The 17,682-nt window shown below is 40.2% G+C and overlaps 1 protein-coding gene across 1 annotated transcript in view; it reads right to left on the minus strand.

Moving 5' to 3' along the window:
- The window catches only part of lpgat1 (lysophosphatidylglycerol acyltransferase 1), a 96,917-nt gene that overhangs the window by 53,767 nt on the left and 25,468 nt on the right, over positions 1–17,682 (minus strand). Inside the window, exons 3-4 of the mRNA XM_080454150.1 lie at positions 11,311–11,429; positions 4,201–4,296 (exon numbers count right to left, since the gene is read on the minus strand). Coding sequence (XP_080310276.1) covers positions 4,201–4,296; positions 11,311–11,429 — 215 coding nt within the window. The remainder of the gene's footprint in view (positions 1–4,200; positions 4,297–11,310; positions 11,430–17,682) is intronic.

A 17,682-nucleotide genomic window follows, 5' to 3' on the forward strand; every position in this document is an offset into this window, starting at 1 on the left:
TACACAATTTACATTAAAAAATACATTTTATATAATTATATATTATATAACATATTCAAAAATATTCAAATATTAAAAATAATAAAGCATTGAAATTCGAATGGGATTATAGAGGAGAACTGACAGCCCTAATATATATATATATATATATATATATATATATATATATATATATATATATATATATATATATATATATATATTTATATTATTTTTTATTATTTTATTTTTTTCTCACACAGAACCAGGAGATAACGCGATCCAAAGATTTACTGCTCCATTCACTTCCTGGTTAAAGTATTTGGGATATATTCTGTATCTCGGCTCCTGTGTTTTACTATGTATTTTTGGCGAAACATGCTATTTTCAACGGCGTATAACAAGCTAACGGGAGGTCGCAATGATATTTTTTCCCCCCACAGAAGCACAGTGAAACCCTCCGTGATTAGCAACCATCAGGGAATCGATCATACTAGAGATAAATATTCTGTGGTTCTTGAAAGATTAGTCAGAATGCTTAAAAATGCTGGCAGAAGCTACAGCCTGTTTTAGAAAACCCCTGGCAGTGAATGTGTTAACAATAGAGCGGTTATTTCATTCGGCGACCATGCGCACATATGCGTGTCCACGTGCCGCGCGTGTGGGAGGGAGTAATTATAGTTTGCCCTCCGAAAAAACCTAGAACACACCAATGGGCATAATCTATGACGTATGACTTTTTGGACAAGGTTTCAGCCCCATCAGAGCCCCAAAATTAAAAAGTGAAATATTTCAATAAAATATGATGTGGAAAATATTTTGAAACAAAAGTTTCAAAAGCAGCAGATCCGCAAGCTTTCGAGCTTGTAGATCTGCTACTTTTACAGTTTTTGAACAGTTTTGGACGTGTGAGGTTTCCACATGACAGAGACAATATCGTAGATCTTTCTTTTGACCCGTTTCTTCTCCTGTCTTCTCCTTGCTCTCCCTCTCTCTGCCCCCCTCCCCCACCCCCCCTTTCCTGAAAACCACAAAATGCTGGCGCTTGCCCAAAAACAAATTCCACCCACTTCTTTACACCTGTAAACGTGACACTAAAGTTGATTCTGTCACGATCCAAGTATTGTGTACACTTCCGTTATCGCCACTCTCTGTTTGCACCACTCTGGGTCACCTGTGTGTGTCCTGTGTGAGCGTGTGTGTGTGTGTGTGTGTGTGTGTGTGTGTGAGAGAGCGTATGTGTGTGTGTGTGTGTGTGTGTGTGTGTGTGTGTGTGTGTGTGTGTGTGTGTGTGTGTGTGTGTGTGTGTGTGTGTGTGTTTAAGCCCCGCCCTCTTGTCTGGTGTGTGTTGGAAGGTTGTGTGTATGTTAGTGTGAGTGTGTGTGTTGGAAGGTTGTGTGTATGTTAGTGTGAGTGTGTGTCCTGTAAGCCTGCTGATCAGTGGATTATACTGCTGTGTCCTGCTGCTATGCACACCTCATTATCCTCTAGAGTTCCTCTAGTCCAGTGCACTGGCTCTCTTTTTCATGTCAAAGATGACCACAATTATATGGGACCTTGGCACCAATTTTTTAAAATGGAGCTTAAGTTAACCCATTAAGACCAGTTTTTAAAAAAAACTTATGTTGCTATAATATTAGTGGAGCTCAAACCTTTTCATATCAGGGACCTCCCAAAATTATATGTATTCAGCCGCGAATACATATCATTGTAGATCGGCTATTTTTTAATAGCCAAAGAAATACTTTCCCGGTCTTAATGGGTTAAGTAATTCATAATGTATAACCGGGAACGGCGGGAAGACATGACGCCAAAACGATACGTTTTGGGTCTCAAGCTGAAAAAGTTAGTGAATCTCTGCTGTATAGTGTCTGACTGGAGCAATAAACTCAGGTTACCCTCTGAATTCCCATGTACGCTGTCCTGCATTTGTGTCCCGCTGAACCACTTGAGCCCTGTACTGACTGTATACTTTGTTGTACAAAGAATAGCAGAAATAGATACCTTCGCTATCAGTGTTAATTTTGACAGCAAATTCTGATTTAGTCTTAGTCTTTTGAATAACACATCATTTAGTTTTAGTCCAATAGAGACACACGGCCGGAAACGGAAGGCCTACAAATCCACGCCCACTTTTGACACTCGGGGTCCGTTAGAACGATGAACTGCAGCTCTCAATGCATTCTCTATGAGAGGCATTGTATAATACCGTCATTTCACTGGTTAAAGTAATACTAGGTAACGTTTTCAACAAAACTAAAGTTAAATTGTATATCTTTTGCGAGTGGCAAAAGTTTCACAACACCCACTCCGTGAATTTCACCCCCGGAAGCCTTTTATTTATATATTTTCTATTGAACGTGTACGGGGGGGACTTTCCCGGGAAAATGACGTTCCTGGCCAACGTCATGACGTCGTGGCCGACGTCCTCAGGAACTACCGCAACGGTTTCCTGTTTGGCCAGGAACTACCGCGCTATTAACAAAAAGGAACCTCACGCTGATTTTAAGATAATGTAGGATTGGAAGATCGAAAAAGAACAGAAAAAGAAAGCACAGCTCATGGTAACTAATGCTCCACTGGCTAAGAGAAACGATCCGTAGATAGTATAAAACAATTAAAAGATCGCTTTTTGAAACGCTTCCGGCTTCCGGTGAAAACGAATGGAATTCTGGGTAATCGAGGACTAGGGAAATTGTATGCAGTGACGGTAGTGACCAGCAGAGGTTGCTAAAAATCGTTATTTGTGATTCTGCATTGTACAACTTTAACTACTGAGGCTGTAGCGATTTTTTTTGTGTTCTAATAATCTGTCCCATTTGTTTAATTTGTCCTTTTTAATGTCCCATATCTTTCATCTCGATATACTACCCACAATATACTATAATATACTCCATCAGTATGTCAAAACCGCTAGCATCGGAGATTCAGAGTTTAAGTGGTCGCATGGTATATACGTCACGGAAGCATCCCTTGAGGTTTTCAATACCCAGAAAACTGGCGAAAGTGGCCGTTTTCAATAGGTTTTGGTCATTATCTCTGGAACAGAAGGTCCAATCTGCTCAGTTCAAAGCTTGTTGGATGCGTGACTTTGAGGACAGTAAGCACGCAATGACACATTTTCGGGTTTTTTTTTTTTATTTTAGGGGAGGCGAGGTCTTAGTTGGGCAGGCGACCGCCTCTCCTGCCTCTACAGTGGGTACGCCACCAGTCGGCGCTCGGCGCTCGTAAAGACAGTGATGTCACTGAAATGCCCGTCTGCTGTCTACCCTCTGCTGTGTTAGCATTATGGGTAACTCGTTAAAGTGGCAAATTAAATGTGAAACACATCAACTATTAAGAAAACAAGAAGATATGTTGACAAAGACACTCCATACATTTGGAAACATATTTTTATTTAAATCAATATCGTCTCCAGTTAATGTAGGAATATTTCAAAAGTAGGCTAATTCTCATATCCTCTCATAGGGATTGCATTGGCAGCTGCAGTTCATCGTTCTAACGGACCGGGAGTGGCGGCGCTGTCTCAAAAGTGGGCGTGAAATTTGTAGTCCCCGTGTGTCTCTATGGACCCCTTAACAGACGACGTCACGCTGGTTGCAAGCGTCATACTGCGCAAGCGTCAAACCCATTCTGCCAGGTCTCGCTAGGGCGCGCAGCACTAGCCAACACACAAGAGCTGGTTGGGGTGTGCTGAAACCAGCGCACCCCGAAACAACAGGCTGAGAATTGATTGCATGAAACAATCACCTGTGCATCCAGTCTCAATGTTGGTAAACAAATAATTGGTCTATTTTAGTCATCTTAGTCATTTTAGTCATCTTTTAGCCTTGGTCTTGGTCAATAAAATTAACACTGCATGGTAATTTTGACAGCAAATTCGGATTTAATCTTAGTCTTTTGAATAACACACCATTTAGTTTTAGTCCTATTTTAGTCATCGGAAATTGTTTAGTCTAAAGCTGGCCTTACACTACAGGATTTTTTCAATCTTAAATGATTTTGAAATATGGTAGCATCACACACTACAGGATTCTCTCACACCCCCCTGTCTCACCATTCTACTGTTTTTATTGATTTTATTCCATAGTCTTCGCCTTTTCTTTGTGTTTTCTTCCTAATAAAGTTGATTTTCTTTTATTGTCCCCCCCCCCCCCCATGTAAACGTCTTTGGGTATTTAGAAAAGCGTGATATACATTTGAGATTATTATTATTATTACCTGTCTGATGAAGAAGTCCCCGTGGATGAAAGACACGATACCAAAGTTGGTGTATTTGAAGACATGGTCCATCAACCACATCATCTTCCGTACCACCTGCAGGAGATGGAAACAACATGAGCTCTAGTCCTCACTCAAACAATTCAACACAACAACAGCAACTAGAATAGTGCGCTCCTCTGAGCGCAAGTCTCCACCAGGCCGGGTTGCCTACCCGGGGCCTGCACACTTTGGAAGGCAGTTATAGCCAATTGGAAAGACAAATCTGTCTGATACATCTTGATCACATGACTTCGGAGATTACGTGTACCGATTTGTGTGAGTTTTGGTTTGGACAAATGGCGGAAAATCATAGTGTGGCACAAATGGCTGGGGCCTGTATGGGGGGTTGCGACATTATTCAATGAAATATTGAAAATATTTCATTGCATATTAATGAACACCACACATACAATGGCGTGTAAATACACCGGATTTAGCAAGAATGCAACAACAAATTTTACAATGCAATGTAAAAAAAAAGAGCACATATAAACATTACTAAAAGGGTACAAACAGAAGAGAAAAAACTACGGTAAAAAAGGCATAGTTTTGACCTAAAATACAAGACACTCAAGAAAACTAGAAAAACCTACATTTCAGTCTATTTAAAAAAACGTGACTTGACTTTAATACAGTGGTTCTGTATTATTTATTATATACTATTTTTTTCTGCCAAGGACCCCTACATAGACATGTATTTGGCCACGGACCCCCATCCGAAAATGTTTTGCCAGGGACCCCCAGAGGAGAAGATTTGAAAAAAAACTACATTATTCCAAATCTCCCAAACATTTCCGATACTTAAAAAAAAAAGAAGAAGATGCACAAGCTCACTGCGTGGCACGAAGTGAGGCGCTGTGAGCTTGTACATCTGCAATTTTTGAATAGCCAACATTTAAATGGATAAAATGATTGTGATGCTATGTTAACAATTTTTCCTGGGGACCCCCTGGTACCCCAAGGACCCCACTTTGAGAACCACTGCTTTAATGTACCGACCGCTAGTTCTCAGTGCCAACTACTCTCACACTGACTGAGACACCACACAGACACAGACAGTTTAGTGTTGAGACGGCAACAGAAGTGCAAATTGGATTTTCATGCAATCTGCAGGACTGATCTTATTTAGTTTCATTTTATATTTAGTCCAGTTAATACCTGCCTGGATTATATGGCCACAATTTGATACGTGTATGAAACGAGATCAAGCGCTATATTCAGTTAGAAGTTAAAACAAATTCCGTTATTGTTTGAAGTGCAAAGGACTTTTCTCCTCAGGTAGTGAGGAGGATTGGTTTTTATTATGCACATTAAATATACTATGGTGGTTTTATTATGATAAACTATGATTATTCTATATTATTGTACAACTTAAATTGTCTACAGGATACTTGGGTCTACTTTTCTGGTGTGAGTTGTAGATTATTCCATGAAGCTGGAGCATCAAAACAGAAAGCATGACCTTCCAAGTTCACACTGAACATGTGGAGCCTTCAGTGTAAGCCAGTCAATTTGGGCGGGTCTGCTAAGCGCTGTGGTTCCTATTTAACAGCAATGTAATGTATTCGGGCTGCACGATTATGGCCAAAGTGATTATCACAATTATTTTGATCAATATTGAGATCACAATCACATAAAAAGAACCGTGCTTTCACATTCATGTTGTGCTTCTGTACATTCCTGCTAATGTGCACAAACAAATTGTTCCTCCATATTCACCTACTGTAAATTATGTGCATCAGAATCAACTTTATTGTCACATGACAGGTTTACAGGTGTAAAACAGCGGGTGGAAATAGTTTTTGTGCAAGCTCCATTGTTTTTTGTTATTTACATAAGAGAAAGGGAAGAAGAAGAAAGGGGGGCAAGGGGAAGAGAGGGCGAGAGATCAATAAAAACAAACAAATTATCAATTTACACATAGTTACTGTAGCTAGTTAGGGTGCGGTAAAGAAAAAACAAAAAGAGCGATTAAGGTATTGGTATATTGGTCCATGAATACCAAAATGTAACACTAAATTAAATCAGAGCACTGCATTCAGTGCTCCTGCTAATTAACCCATGTCAATAACCGGACGATCGTGTTCATTTAATTGTGGGAAGCCAAAAATATGATTACGGTTCATATTCGATTAATTGTGCCGACCTATAATGTATGGTGGCAATCTCCCATCAATGGCCTTAAAAGTAAACGGATGCCAGTGCCTATTTCTCCTCTCTTTGAGAGAGAAGACAAACCCACTGTGTTTTCAGCTGATTGTGAACCAGGGACCACCACCCTGACTAAGAATCAACCAGGGGACCACTGTTGTGTTGGGTGGGGATATGGGCTAAGATTGGTGTTTTAGGTAACACTTGCTATGCATCCCATGTCTATAATGCATTATAATCAGCTTATAACACTGTATGATTATAGTTATAAGAAATAAAATACGCATAGCCCTGGTCACAGTCCTGTTGACCGACAAAACCTGACCAGAGCCATCCTGGTGCCACTGCCAACACCTCTAATAAAGCACTGTGCTGACGCTGGTTCTATAAAACATGCCCTCCAGATAAAGACACAGCATTGCCATTTACTGTAAATGAATGCCCTGATTCTATAAAACTGTGTTTCCCAAAACAGTGGGTTTTGGGATACATTTTTGGGTCACATACCCATTTTTATGGATCATGACATGAGCAAATATCCCTTTTTTAATGATAATTGGAAAATCTAATAATTCCATAAATCAAAAAAATTAAGAAAGAGTGAAAATAGCCCATCTACTGCTATAAAACATATCCTCCAGATATACACACAGCACTGCTATTTAAATGAAGGCCCTGTCCCAAACAGAGGGAGAAATCGGCTTGGAGAAAACAAGGGACAGGACTGGCTGTCTTTTAAAGGAGTCTTGAATAGATTTTTTTTTTTTGACGGATTCCTAAGCCAATAATGATGTCAGGCTGTGTTTCCGGCAGGAGACTCAAAAGAGACTCTTTGAGTCTCTGACTTCAGTGGTGGAAAGTGACCAATTAATTTTACTCAAGTATAGTATTTACAGTAAGTACACTTTTGATGATACGAAGTATGACGATACTTGAGTGTTCAATTCTTCCGAAAACAAAAGTCCTGTATTCAATTTACAACGCATTTACAAAAGCAAGGTAAACACATACATCAAATGCAGAGAGACAGTGTAGTGCCTCAGGAAACTATAGGATCACGAGTAAACCATGCGAGTAGGTCTTCCACCAGTGCATCGGTGACATGATGCGCAGCGATTGCAGCATCAATGTTCTGCCGAGGAAAAGATCACAATCTGCCCCTCCTGCCAAGGAGAAGCCAAAGGCAAACGTACACAACGTCATGTCAGTGAACATTTCTATTGCCCGGTTTCTCAAACGTTTTCATTTCAAGGACCCCCAGTTTGATATGCATTATAGGCCACGGACCCCCATTTCATTTATTTATTGTACATGTAACCAAATGGTCCCGTAAGTTCGATATGCATTATTAGGGTCCATTTGGTTCCATGTGTACACAGTCAGAGCTACAGACCTGTGACCGCCCCTGCTCAAAAACCCCTGTGGGTCCACAGACCCCACTTTGAAAACCAGTGTTCTATTCCATTCTCCACATTAAAATAATATTATAGGTGAACATTTGCAATTTTCAATAATAGCGAAAATATCAGATCGACTCAGCTCACAGCACGGGAGTTATTGATTGGCTATTTCTGCTATTCGTCGTACGATAAAGTATATTAATTCTGTTCTGAAAGGAAATGAAAATGCAGGCTATGTGTGTGTGTGTGTGTGTGTGTGTGTGTGTGTGTGTGCGCGCGCGCGCTCGCTCCTTGTGTGTCTAATCCATTTTGTTGGCAACAAGCATTGTCACCACCGAAACAGCCCATCGCTGGATAAATATTTAAAGCCTGTTTCAGATAGGAAAGGTATCCACCCATTACATGACTTGTTGTGTGGACTTTAAATGTATCATGGGCGGTGTTGTCGAGCACGTCCAAAAACAAGACATCCCTTTACAGGAGAATGAACAAAATAAAATGAAAAGGGGGCTCAGCGTTTCTCAACAGAGAGAGAACTGTTTTGCTTTTGATGAGAAACTCTCATTACACTTAAAGGTAGGGTAAGTGATATTGTTTTGTTCAAACAAGTGAAAGTGATACTGTGAAAGTGATACTGCTCTATATCCGATAGTACTCATTGATATAGAGTGTTTGTTCAGTAACAGGAGTCTCCCCGTCTCTCCTGCTCTTTAGGAAACAGAAAATGCATTTTTAGGTGGGGATACCTATGTTATCCAAGAGGAGAGAGAACTTGCACAGAATACAGATTAAACTAGTGAAATTGGAAGTGATGGCACTAAGAAATTAGCATAATTTTAAGTGGAACACTATACAATTGAAGCTGATAAATGGGTACTTTTTCCTGATTGGCTGAAATTTTGCTACCCACCTGAACAGGTATTTTCTGTTTACCTAAGAGCTTGTTAATGTTACTTGCATCAAGGCAATTATGTTGAGTTTCTGCATCAAATACAACTACGCTTAATCTAGATTATATCAAAGCAAAGAATTTATACAAGCAACCCTCTCTGGTATTATGTAATTTTTATTTTGAGCAGTTGGAAATAAGTAGGCTAGACTTGGTTGTTAAAGTCCAGATGAAAGCAATATGACTGTTGTGAATTAAAATAAGGGCCGCTGTTAAAATTAAAATAAGGGCTCACTGTTGTGAGGGCCGCTTCGCGGCCCTCACAACCAGACAGCATTGGCCTAGTCACTCTGCACACACGTCATGCGAAGTCCGGCCCCTCTGGCCTCTCCTCTCCTCTCCTCTCGGCTCCGCTCCTCTCCTCTCCTCCCTCCCCGCTTTGCTTTTGCGGCCCTAACCTCTAGTCCCAACCTCCCAACCTCCCTAACTCGTCATTAGGCCGCCTGTACTGTGGGTAACCATGGCCATCATGAGGCAGTCGAGTGTTGTCACAGAAGTCTTTAGGGAAGCTGTTATTGACCATGCAGGGGCTGTTAGGGTTGGCTGTTCCACAGGAACCTCAGAGAAGGTCCTCAGAGTTACTACAGGGGGGTAGCCAAATCTTTGTGTTTTATGATTTATTTTTGTGCATTAACCACTTGAACCCTAGCATCCCTTTTCTGAGGAGAACTTTAGCCAAAAATAACTCTCGCGCTGCGAGGTGTTGTGAGCTTGTAGATCGGCTATTTTTGGCAAAGAGGTATAGGTGTAGAGGGAAAAAAGTTTAATCTGAAACACAATTTTATACAATATACATACAGTAGGGCATTCCCTGCTTCATCTCTCTCTCAGCTATGGGGTCCTTCGCCTCAAAAACGTTGAAGACCCATGCTCTACACCAAATCTCTGAGTCTCCACCGAAAATAGCCGACCTAATAGCTCAGCTATTTTTGACGAATGTTCGCCTGTTTTCGCCAAATTCTCTCCTTCTATGAATAGGGACGCTAGGGTTTATGCGGTTAAATAAACATTAACTTATCTCTTACCGGACACATTCTGGAAATATAAACTCGTCCTTAATAGCCTGGGAAACCCCTTGGTTTCAGATGGCACCCACAAGGTCACATCACTGCCAGGAAACTAACCCATGCACAGTGGTGGAAGAACTGTTTTTGTAAAAGTATACAGTAATACTCTGTTACAAGTAAAAGGCCGGTTTAAAAAAAAGACAAATTGTAAAACTACAAAAGTATTGGCCACAAAATATACATACAGTACCAAAGCGAAAGACAAGTACTCAATTCTTCGCAAAATTAGCAGATCCAAAAGCTCACGACGAGTCGCATCGCTATTTTTGTACCCCACCATTTTACCACAAAGTATAATTCAGGGTTAAGTGTTTAATCAGACTAAGGTAATGGATTTAATCGATTATAAAAAAAAAAATCGGTTCTAAATGTTTATGTCGATATGTTGACATAATAAGAAGACATAAATTGTTACAAATAAATACCATAAATTTTTTTGATTATTTGATTAAATCAAGATTAAGTCGATTATTGGCGCTAAATATTGGTTTCAATATATTTTCAGTTAATTACCTCAGCCCTAGCAAACTGAATATGGCTGAATTTATCTCTTTGAGTTATTGTGCTTTTCTGTCGTTTATACAGTACATAGTTTGATATCATGTAGGCTACTACTAGCCAATGATATCGTTGCTGTCGGGCAGAAACCTCTGCTCTCTACAGTATATTATAACTTTTTGTGTTTTTTTGTAAATTAATGCCCAACTTGATCATACTACAGCGTCACACAAAAGCATCAAAAGCAGCAGATCCACAAGCTCGAAACGAGCCGCGATTTGAGCTGCTACTTTTGCAATTTTTCAAATTTGAATCCTGAAAAGTAACAGTTTTGGACATATGAGGTTTCCACCCGACAGAGACGATCTGAAAGCATTGATCTTTCAGTAGCCTACTTCTATCTACTTTCTATCTTTCAGAGAAATCAGTCAGAGAAGTTACTGAAGATAAGGCTCAACACAAGTCCAAATGAAGCAGCATAATGATTGTCGCTGTCGGGTAGAAATCTTGTATCTACACATTTCAATAAAAAAAAAATGAACGCCCTACCTTGTCATACAAGAGTGTCGCACACAAGTAGTGAAAATAGCAGATCTACAAGCTAGAGCTGCTATTTCCACTATTTAAAATGGTTTACAAATTTTAAAAAGTTGATTTGGACAAGGTTTTCACCAGCAACGATTATGGTTTGTGTGTGTGTGTGTGTGTGTGTGTGTGTGTGTGTGTGTGTGTGTGTGTGTGTGTGTGAGAGAGAGAGAGAGAGAGAGAGAGAGAGAGAGAGGGGGACAGAGAGAGAGAGGCTTAATTTGCAATTAATTGCTTAAAAATAACGATAACGTTAGTGTATCACACAGCTGGTTCGTTGACATCTGCACGGGACCTTGTTGTCATGATGTCATCCCCCCCCCTCACCCCCCACCCACATCAGAACTTGTCCCGGCGCCCATGATGCTAACAGGGACATGCTGCTGCTGCTGCTGAGCGATGATGTCATTGTCCTTACCGTGCCCTTGTCCTGCAGGCACATCATGAGCGTGCACACGTCCCCTGTGGCCTGGTGGTTGACGATGACCATGGCTTCCTCTTCACAGATAGGCCTCACGTCGTCACCCCACTCCATTACTGTGAACAGGGGGAAGAAAAGAAAAAACACACTTCAGTCAAAACAGGTATTATATCATCGGCGCCGACTGTGGGGTGGTGGATAGGCCTGTCACATACGCCCGTTACGCGTTGTAAGCCATTTCTGCTATTTTTACATGTATAAAATGATTAAATATGTCAATAATTTCTTTGTATATTTAAGTTAAATTTGTCATATCTGCCCTGTGCAATTTTCAATTACGAAGCCTAAAAAGGCTAACTGAATTTCTTTTTATTCATATGTTCCAATGTTCAATGGCAAAAACACAATTAAATCGTTAATCGCAATGACAATTAATCGTCAACTTTTATTATGATATAATTTAATTCTATAATTTTATTGGCACATCACAGGTTTACAGGTGTAAAGAAGCTTTTGTGCAAGCTTCATAATTCCTTGTTTTTAGGGGGGGGGGGATATAGAGACGGAGAGCAAGGAGAAAACACAGGAAAGATATACGACCAAAAGAGATTTGGTGTAGATCATGGGTCTTCAGCGTTACTACAGGGTAGGGCTTTCACCAACTAGTCGACTAGTATAACCACTAGTCGACTTCGTTGGTACTAGTCGAATAGTTGAAAAAAAAAAAAAAAAAAAAAAAAAAACCTTTTTTTTTTTTTTTTTAATGTAAATTTCGACTAGTCGACTAGTCGACTACTACTTGGTCAAATGAGTCGACTAGTAAAGATCATTAGTTGTGAATGCCCTACTACAGGGGGGCACCCATATCTTTGTGTGATAGGATCTTTTCTTTTACATTAACCACTTGAACCCTAGCCTCCATATTCTGTGGAACATAAAAAAATTGCCGATCTACAAGCTAGGTGCTTGTAGATCGGCTATTTTCGGCCAAGAGGTTTGGCGTAGAGGGAAGAAAGAGCAAACCAAGTACAGAGCCAAAAGGTCAAGCTTACTAAGGGTGCGTTCGGAAATGCGCACCGGGAGCGCACTCACCTATTAGTTTGTATTGGCCAGTGCGCAGTGCGGCCAGTGCATCACAACACTGATAGTCAATGAAGTGATCCATGAAATCTATGAAAAAGTTTAATCTACAACACAATTTTATACAATTATTAGTGTAGGGGTGGGACGATATGGGTACCTCACGATACGATATATATCACGATATTAGGCCCACGATAACAATATATATCACGATATTCGACGATGTTTGATATATTGCGATATCACGATATATATTGCAAGAAATTTCACCAACGATATATCACGATATCTGAAAATATCGATATATTGCGATATCACGATATATTGCATGAAAATTCACCAACGATATATCACGATAGTCCTTGTATTCAATTCATAAACACATAAAACAGCACCAAACAGTTCAAAATCATCATTACACAAATACAGAGTAGGAAAAACAACGTATCACAAACTAATTTTTTTTATATCGATATTTTTCGGCAGTATATCGATTATTTATCGCGGGATATATATCGTCCCACCCCTAATGTAGTGGGGGTCCCTGCTTCATCTCTCTCTCAGCTAAGGGGTCCTTGGCCTGAAAAGACCCCTGGTGTATAGGGAAAAAAGGAGGGGGCCCAAGTATAGACGACGAAGTATACAGTAGTATAGGGTTTAAGACAGGGGTCTTCAAAGTTTTTTAGGCCAAGGACCCCTTAGCTGAGAGAGAGATGAAGCAGGGACCCCCATGACTCATTGACTGTCATCAGTGTTGTGTAATTCAATGTAGTTTATTTCAGACATTTAACCACTTAAACCCTCAATACTAAATGTTCCCTCTGTCTACACCAAACCACTTTGCCAAAAATAGTCGATCTACAAGCTGCGTTGTGAGCTTGTAGATCTGTAGACCTCAGAATAAGCTTGCTACGGTTCAAGTGGTTCACGTAAAAAAAAAAAATCCTATCACAAAAAGATTTGGCGGACCCCCTATTGTAGCTCTGAGGACCCCCTAGGGGTCCCGGACCCCCTGTTGAAGACCCCTGGTTTAAGATAATAACCAGCACCAGCATCTTTTTCTCATCACAAGTAGCTCTTCATTGTCAAGCACAAGCACGCAAAGCAATTCTCCACAGCTGATAACGGGGTGGCTAAATAACTGCTGATATAAATTACACGAAAGGTCTAACAATTATGACAAGCAATTATTCACAATAGCAGCAAACTACACACTGTGTCAAGGACGAAGTGAGTGCACTTCCCCGTTGTCACGGAGCCTATATAATACTTTAATTAATTAATGCTGTCTCCTCAAGTCTTTTATTTGTATTTTGTATTCTTTATTTAGCAACGTAGCCTAATTTTGCAGTCATTCCGGGCAGCTTGCACAAAAATAATTTCACACACTCCTTTGTACTTGGTGTAAACTTGTGATGTGATGTGACAACAAAGTTGAGCTTCAGTTTGGTTTCGACATAACAGTACTTTTAACCCATTCAATCCGGGAACGCATCTCTGTCATTTTAAGATTTCTTTGGCTATTCTAAAATAGCAGATCTACAAGCTCAAAGCGCGGCACCGAGTGCCGCGCTTTGAGCTTGTAGATCTGCTATTTTTGAAAAATCCTGAAAATGTGTGCAAATCTTTGAATATGTATATTCTTAAAGCGAACATGTGTAACTCAAATCTTTGCTTCTGGGGGGGGGGGGTCCCTGGAACAAATCATTTTGAGATCGGGGTCCGCGGCCAAATACATATCTAAAAATGTTTAAAAAAAACACACCGGCGATTGTGCGAATATACGCAAAATTCGGACTCGTTCCGAATAATTAAAAGACGCTTTTTCGCTTCGCTTTTCCGCTTTTTCGCGCCATGTACGCTTGCATTGACTTTATAAGGTTTTAAAAAAAAGCGTATTATTCGCACGAACAAATCGCCCTGGTGTGTAAGGACCTTTACAGTATGTTGCTATCAGTGGTGCTCCAACTTTTCCATGTCAAGGAACCCAAAAATGATATGTATTTGGCCGCGGATCCCCAACTGAAAATATGTTGTTCCAGGGACCCCCAGATGCACAGATCGGAGTTAAAAATGTTCGCTATAAAACATATTATATTCATTAATTAAGATTTGCACAAACTTTCCAAGATAAAAAAAAATTATAGCAGATCTACAAGCTCTGTATATCTGCTATTTTTGAATAGCCAAAGAAAATAATCTAAAATGACACAGATGCGTTCCTGGATTGAATGGGTTAAAGGAGCACTTCACCCATTTTCAACATATCTTGGTCCTCACCAATGCTCATAATAAGATGGCATAATTTCCGTCTACTCTGCGTCTCATTGGTGGGCTGTGGACAGAGCAGAGCACTTCACCAGTTTTCAACTGATGAACTTGCACTTGCAAGTGACAAAAAACAAACATTAAAGGACCACTTTCCTCCATTTTCAACCATATCTTCATATAATTGGTCCTCACTGATGCTCATTATAGGAGGGCACCATTTCTGTCTACTCAGTCTGTGTCTCAGAGGAGGAGAGCTGTGGACAGCTAAAAAAAACCTGCCTACCAGTGACATCATCAGTAGGCAGGTTCGGTTATTTCATTTCATTTATCGTTAATCGCAAAAATCTTTGCCACAAAAATGGTGTGATTTGGCGTAGAGGGGGAAAAAGAGGGAACCCTGGGGGACCCCGGTCAACTAAGTAGTATATGGGGTATAAGTGGTTAAAAGCATCCCAAATATGGCATTACTGTATGTGGGCTGTGCGCTTCTGGATAAAATGAGACATATCGTTGCTGTCAGGCAGAAACCTTGTATCTCCATATTTCAACTTTTTATGTTCTTTCGTAAATTAACGCCCTACTTCATACGCGTGTCTCACAAAAGTAGATCGTCTACTTTCACTATTTAATTTTTTACTATCAAAATTAAATAAAAAAGGAAGGTTTTTGACATACGGTAGGCCAGAAGGTTTCCACCCGACAGTGAATTCCTGGCTTCCCGGAAAACAAATGGTTTGAGACACCCACACAACGTGGGTGCTTTCAAACAGGATAGGATATAATAACACTTTATTAATCTCCCAGGGGAAAATTCAGGGCGTAAAAAACAGCACAAAGTGCGGGAAAAGTAAAAAAATAAAATAAAGTGCACCACAATAAACAATAAATACAGCAATAAACCACACAGCAATAATAGATACAGCAATAAACTATACTCACTGTCGGGCAAACACACACACTGTACTCGCTAGCACACCCACCCTCTCTTTTTCTCTCTCTCTAACAATTCAACAATAAACTGTACACACACACACAGAGAGAGAGAGAGAGAGAGAGAGAGCGAGAGCGAGAGCGAGAGCGAGAGCGAGAGCGAGAGCGAGAGCGAGAGCGAGAGCGAGAGAGAGAGAAATGAAGATGAAAGTTGAGTTAAAAATGTAGATTGGTGCTTCTAGGATCAACGGGAACCAAAACTTGAAAAAGAGGAAAGATCCAAGCACTCAAAAAATAATGAATAACTTTTTGAGTGCTTGGATCTTTCCTCTTTTTCAAATAAACTGTACTTGCTAGTAAACACACACATTTGATATTGTTAATGATTTAACCACTTTCAACCCAGCTTATAGGAGAAAATATAAAACTGATAAAAAAAAAAATGTAATAAAGCCAATGTACAACTGAGCGTGTAGATCTGCCATTTTATTTGCTATTCATCATACGACAAAGTATGGGCTCATGTGATTAAAATGAATTCGTGAGGAGCTTGTGCACTTGTGGTATTTACGGTGCATGACACCAACGCACAAATAAGTATATAACACCATCTCTAACCCCTAAAGCTAACCTCCATCTAATCCTAACCCCAACCCCTAAAGCTATCCTCTATATGTCTAACCCTAACCTATATATTTTACTAACGCAAAAAACATTTTTAACGATAAAACAACCATTTCTCTTGAGGACCAGGGAAATTGTCCTATTTCTGAAATTGGTGTTGTTTTTTTTATGTTTTTGACAGTTTGTTCAAATTGTCTTATAATGTTGTTTATTTCACCCGTTCTATTCTGTCGTTTCTCAAAAAAACTATTATATAGTTGTAACTTGTGGTGACATTTGGCACGGTCACAAGTTCAACACACAAGTATCGTACACACGTACACACGTACACACACACACACACACACACACACACACACACACACACACACACACACACACACACACACACACACACACACACACACACACACACACACACACACACACACACACACACACACACACACACACACACACACACACACACACACACACACACACACGTTTATTGTTTGAAAACAGTCGCAGAACGGTCTCCTGGTCTAAAAAAAGCTGTCAGACTGCAGGAAATCTTTTCTTTCGAAATAATACTTTCTTTTTTATATATATTATATACTGTATATATATATATATATATATATATAGGAAATGTAAAAAAGGGGGATAATTCCTCGCGATGTCACCCAACAAACTGGTCCCAGCCCACAGTTTGGGAAACCACTGATCCCAGAGGTCTCAGCGTGGGCGCTGATTGGAGCGTGCGGGGGTGGGGGGGGTGGGGGGTTGAAAGCGGAGCCCTGTTGTCTCTGATTTACAAGGAAAAACACCTCCATTCATTGAAGAGCTTCTCAAACAGCAGCACTTCATTAAGCATTCCGCCCTGGTGTGTGACTGTTTACAGCAAACACACAGGAGAAGACGCAACACAATGGATGAAACCACCATGGGCCCTGTGCTGCTGTGAGGGCCCAGGAACAATGACACCCCACCCCCCCTCCTCCCTCCTCCCTCCTCCTCCCCTGGGACCAAATGGAAGGAGAGTCTCTATGCTTTGCAACTGTAACAGGTTGAGACAAAAAAAAACTGTGCATAATTAACAGCCAGCAGGAGGACGACATGCAGAGGTGCAAGGCTAAAGCACCAACTGTATCTAGGACCCCAATGGAAACAAGACCTCAAGGACTTTTTTGGTGTTATCCTTTTAGACAAAGTGTTTGACTGTACTCGTGCTGTTTTTACACTTCTGTCTCATAAAATATTCAATTCAATTCAATACTTTACTTTCCACAGTTTCTTACATTGTTTTATTAGGCTTTTGACACTTGCTTTGGCAACGTAAAACATATGCTTTTTCATGCCAATAAAGCTCCTTTGAATTGAATATAGCCCAAGTGGTTCTCAAAGTTTTTGATTTCAAAGACTCCAATTACTCTGAGTGTAACAAATAGAACCAAATGGACCCGTAAGGTCAGGATTTAG

Source organism: Gymnoscopelus braueri, assembly GCF_963280865.1.
Source record: "Gymnoscopelus braueri genome assembly, chromosome: 16".
Classification (NCBI taxonomy): Eukaryota; Metazoa; Chordata; class Actinopteri; order Myctophiformes; family Myctophidae; genus Gymnoscopelus; species Gymnoscopelus braueri.